The sequence below is a fragment of the Branchiostoma floridae genome, chromosome 6, assembly GCF_000003815.2.
Source record: "Branchiostoma floridae strain S238N-H82 chromosome 6, Bfl_VNyyK, whole genome shotgun sequence".
Taxonomy (NCBI): Eukaryota; Metazoa; Chordata; class Leptocardii; order Amphioxiformes; family Branchiostomatidae; genus Branchiostoma; species Branchiostoma floridae.
Genome location: NC_049984.1, coordinates 3,674,290 through 3,679,397, shown reverse-complemented (window position 1 = coordinate 3,679,397; position 5,108 = coordinate 3,674,290). Strand labels below are relative to the sequence as shown.

At 42.8% G+C, this 5,108-nt stretch overlaps 2 protein-coding genes across 3 annotated transcripts in view; both read right to left on the bottom strand.

Annotated features, from left to right (window-relative positions):
* Nucleotides 1-4,047, bottom strand: LOC118417119. Its single transcript, XM_035822525.1, has 4 exons — nucleotides 3,848-4,047; nucleotides 2,972-3,233; nucleotides 2,073-2,250; nucleotides 1-1,583 (listed from the first exon to the last, which is right to left on the bottom strand). The coding sequence occupies exons 1-4, from the start codon at nucleotides 3,911-3,913 to the stop codon at nucleotides 1,361-1,363; spliced, it is 729 nt and encodes a 242-aa protein (XP_035678418.1). The 5' UTR covers nucleotides 3,914-4,047; the 3' UTR covers nucleotides 1-1,360.
* A 226-nt stretch (nucleotides 4,048-4,273) lies between these two features.
* Nucleotides 4,274-5,108, bottom strand: part of LOC118418037 — an 18,017-nt gene continuing 17,182 nt past the window's right edge. For both annotated transcript variants that reach the window (XM_035823832.1, XM_035823831.1), the window contains exon 10: nucleotides 4,274-4,642. In XM_035823832.1, the coding sequence (XP_035679725.1) occupies nucleotides 4,570-4,642 (73 nt within the window). In that variant the 3' untranslated portion in view covers nucleotides 4,274-4,569. The remainder of the gene's footprint in view (nucleotides 4,643-5,108) is intronic.

Below are 5,108 nucleotides of genomic sequence, written 5' to 3'. Positions count from 1 at the left end.
ATGCATAGAATACTTTTAATATATTCACCTGCGTATATACAACAAGAGTTTCAGGGACCTCATAAATTTTGAAATTTTCATTCGGAAGATAAAAAGTGACAATTGGTTTTGACAGAGCACTCAACAAATTTCATAGTAACTGTTATATATAGAGCAAATTTCTACGCTTCGTGTGTATTGTTGTCGTTAAGAGTAATATGAATCCAGGTAAAGTAGCTGTGAGATCTAGTCTCCTAAGAAATGGTGAAAGCTAAGAAATATTTCTATTACCAAGCAATTTAAGTGTCTTCCAAGCCACCGTCAGAGAAAATTAGGATTTTCATTTGAAAGTTGAGTTTCATGACAGAGACCATCGAGAGATTTTATTCAAATGATTCATAATGGTTGATTGGGGTGATGAGTAGTGAAGTTGCAGCAGAAAAAAACGTATAATAGAGTCCGTGTTAAAGTTTTATATCTGATGATGACGTTATTATCTCCAAAACGAAGAAATACATAAAAGGAATTTTACCAACATAATTTTGCTAGTACACAACTTAATTTTTCTGGTATACAAAAGTTTCAACAGTCTGTATGCTGTCTTCATCATTGTAAAATTACATTGTGTTAACAGTAACAAGTGAAGTTGTCATATTAGTACGAAATAGACCTGTGCTATTGCCCCCAAAGTAAACAATGCAAATTAAATTTGTCCTATTGGTGCAAGGTACAAAATGTTTGTGAGTGATGAAGACAGCAGTAGTCAGACAGTTGAAACGTTACTTTATAATTGCGGAAAAATACGGTGGTGTAGTACAAAAGAAGGCAAGGATGTTTTCAAGATTGATGTGCCGACCTGATGACTGTCAGCTACAGTAGAAGCCGTTTTATTGCACGCCCCATTTGCCAGTGTATTTCGTGCAGTTATCCGGGTGGTTCAAAGTGGACCCCATAATCTCCAGGCAGATTTGCCGGTGCCCTTAAGAGATCATAAGATAGTATCAAAGCTGGCCAAGGAGCCTGCTTAACCCATCTGACTCCCTTTGGTCAGCTATACTCCTTGCCCAGGGCTTTGATACTGTAAATGCGGGGATTTAATTTCGCGGTAGCGGGAAAAGGACTATTCGCGGTGGTTTTAATTTTGCGGTAAAATCATAGACTGCAGTCTAATACCATTATAGAAATCATCACATTAATCCACAGCGAACATTTCTGCATTTACAGTACTATCTAATGGCACAGGCATGCTCTGCCTGGATATAAGGACCCCACTAGTTTGGGATATTTGTGATTCCGTGCAATAAACAGAAGTGTGCGATAATCCGCTGTGCAATTAACAGGCTTCTACTGTATGTAAAAAAAGAAGTTTCTAGTCCAGGGCTCAGGGCTGGCAGAAGAAGAGGCTTCTCGCCCTCCTGCAGCTGCGCACCACCCATCGCCACTGGAACTTCCGTTTCATCTGCACGCAGTGGCGGAATCGGCCGTTATGGTCGAACCCGTCACCGGCCCAGTCCGTGAAGTCCCCGCTGGCCAGTGCGGTGCCGGCCTCCCACACGAAGGTCCCTTCGGTTACCTCATCAGTCAGACCGACCCACATACCCACCCTAGAATTGGACGAAATAACAACAGACATGAAGAGTTTCGAAAGAAAAGATGCAGTAGTTTGGAATGTTTACGAAGATATTCGGACTATGACTTTGGACACTATACTAAGTATTAGATTAGGTCTATTTTTATGATATTTTTATGTTTAGTTCCCGTGTGATGTGGAAATAGCTAATTTGTGTCTCTCACGACATACGAGTAGCTCATCACGTCACGAATAAAGCGTAGTAGAATGCACTCAGTATTTCCGCCAAAGAATTCAAGTCGATACCGACTGCCAAGCACCTTTGACCCTTTGCTGACGTCACACTGCCGTTCCGGATGTGTTACTTAAGCTCTGGGTCATTTCAAGTTGAGAAGGATCAGACGGCCGATCGAAAGCTTGTTGGTAAGCGCTCTATTTTGTGCACGGATAAATGGTCTTAGAATTGTAACATAATGTAGGCATACTATATTGTTTTTCATGAAATGGAAAAAAAAATTGTCACCTGCGACCTGCCAGGGCGGCCTTCACCCTGCTCACGTCTGCTGCGTCGTCGAGCTGAAAGATTCCGCCACCCCTGCTTTGGCAGTAGGCCCTAGCGTCAAGGTACGTCATGGGACGTCTGTGCAGGTGCAGGCACTTCTGGATGCCGAATTGGTAATCATAGCCTTCTGGGCAAGGCCCTGAAAAACACGGTTACATGACTCGTAAGATGCTGAACTTTCTTCCATCACAATGGTATACACGGATCAAAGACCACTGTTGCCTTCTTCGGGATGAATGCTGATAGCCAATCACTTAAGAACGTAATCTCGCGAGAGTTACAGACACGTGACCTTGCAGATACGTGACATCAGCAAAATGGTCAAACGTGCTAAAAATGTATCATTCCCACCGCCTCTGATTAGCTATGGCATGCACTGATGCCTACTTTATTCCTCTTACAAAGTACATGTCTTCCCGTGTCCAGTATTCTGACTTGGTCCAGTGAAGCGTTATGGCCTGGTATCTAATGTGGCTGTGAGGAGAGACCTTCGACGACAGCGAACTGGGCGTTTGTGTTCAAGGAATCTAGTTCTCAGTGAGCATTCTTCTGTGTAGTTACCTCCATGAAAAATGGAGGTATAGTTTTTGGTGTGTCTGTGTTTCCGCATATTTGTGGTCAGCATAACTTTAGAACCTCTCAATGGATTGTAATGATATTTGTTATGTGGGTAGGTGTAGGGAAGACGAAGGTCAAAGTCAGTTTTGTGCCTCCTGGTGTGTGACCTTGGTACTGCTACAGAACGTCAATTTTTTGTATCTTTTGACCTGGACATGCTATGGTCTTGATTTTTTGGGGACAGATAGCGTGTGATGTCAGAAAGGAGAGGTGTATTTTTGGGCGCCCTGGGCAAAACTTACTGGCGTTGAATGTCCAGGTACTGCTGTCGCTGATGCCGGCAAAGGCAGGACCGCCGGTCGCGCAGCCTGATGACGGGCTCATCACCACACCTTGGTCCACCAGGATGTAGTGGCCGCCTGCCGCGAACACGTTCGGAGCCGTGGTGAAGCTGAGGGTGTTTCCGGACAGCTGGAGGTCAGAGGAACTGGTGTCGATAGCGTGCACCTCCGTGCCCGCGTCGTTGAAGAACCGGATGTACCTGGGTGTTGTTGCCAGTATGGGCTGTAGAAGAGTAAAGTCATCGATGAAGGTTAGCCATCCAGGCAATAAGATACCCCAAAAAGCAGATACTCAAGCAACTAGATGTGATCTGGAAACGGTCTGACATTCTAGATAACACCCGTTGTCAAAACGTCTGACTACATGAGGATAAATCAGCAATCAGATTTGATGGATAATGTGATTTAAATCTAAACGGGGTGATTCCACACGTGGCAATTCACGTCAAACTATCTGTCAGTTTGTTTTTTATTTGCTTTTGGACAGAGGTGGACAATGTGGCACTGCAGTAACTTAGTTTTGTAACTTATATTAACATTGCCACATACACAGTGCAGACAGAAGGTAAAGGTAGTCTTTTCTTTCACCTCCCTGACCGAAGTCAGGTGCCAATTTTTGCAGCTGGGTGAAGTGAGGAAAGTCGTGTAAAGTGTCTTTCCCAAGCTAGGGCACAACGTCGGGGGAACGGCGGGGATCGAACTCATGACCTATAGATTTCGAGCCGAACGCTCTACCAGTTACGCCACACACGACGCCATATCTGTGAGTTGAGTAAATTATCATGATAAACAATGCCATAATTATTGTATTATGAACACAATATTATAAAAAAATACCTCCATGTCGAAAGTCAAAGACCAAGTGATCTGCTGAGTCGAGAGGACTGAGCCAGATGGGGTCATCGTTGCCACGGCGGGAGGAGTCGCTGTTGAAATACCAAAGGTTGCCTTTAACACTGGGCATATACCACAATATCAAACATTTTTCTCATTAACTTAAGCTATCACAGTTAATTTTTTCCTTAATTAATGGCACATTGAAATTAGACCTAAACCATAGCGCTTGTCACCCAAAATAAAATGCAGTTTACAGATTTCAAATCGGACAAAGCTAAATCGGGAAATGACATTTTGAAGCAATAAAGCTTAATCATTGGTGGCATAAATGGCACCGATGGAGCCTATAAAGCAATATGCAAAACACTCAATTTATATAATGACCAGAGTCAACAGCAGGGTTGCTTCACAGTTGTTATCAGTGCCATGCAAGTTAACGCAACCATTAGCTGTCAGAATAGGCGCCAGCTATAGTATTGGTGTCATAGAAAACAAGCAAGCAAGACTGTATTGGATTCTGTTGCCATTGTTTCATGCAGAACTCTGTATTCAGTATTCTTTCTGTCGCCTTGTACCGTACACGTCTGATACGTTTCAGTCAATACTGATAGCTGCGAAAGATTGGTTGATATACTGTGCTAAACTGTGCCAACGTGTCTAAAGGTTACAAGAAACTACGCGGGTAAATGTTAACGTTTAAATAACTAAGGAAAAACATAATATTACCATCTCCGGTTAAAATTTAGATTCTTACCTCCTGCTAAAATTGTCAAACAGCGTTGGGTGGACTCGATGCTTTGGGATATAAAGATAACAACGGTCATCACAAACAAAAAAACAAAAACAGATGATTCAGGCACTCAAATGACAAGACAAAAGGAACTACATTGATGATATAAGCATCTTTGAACATCTTGGAGCCCCATCTCAGCAAATTTCTGAGCGTTGCCGAAAGAATCTTTGGATGACCGAAATGGCAAGTAAAAATTGTTTAATGACGTACACGGATGTCATCCATGTGCACATAAACAAACAAACAAACAAAGGCCATACCCGTTTGAGTCCACAGCACGGAAACAGAAGATGGCCTTTCACGTCATTTCGTATTTTGTTAAAGTTACGATGTCAACAAACTACTAACAGACCTATCCGAAGGTCCCCTCTTGTTCAGTACAACATCGATTGGTGCACGAATGTCATCCATGCGCACCTAAACAAATCTTGTTCTCAGTGAACATTCCATATATGATCCTGCTAGCAT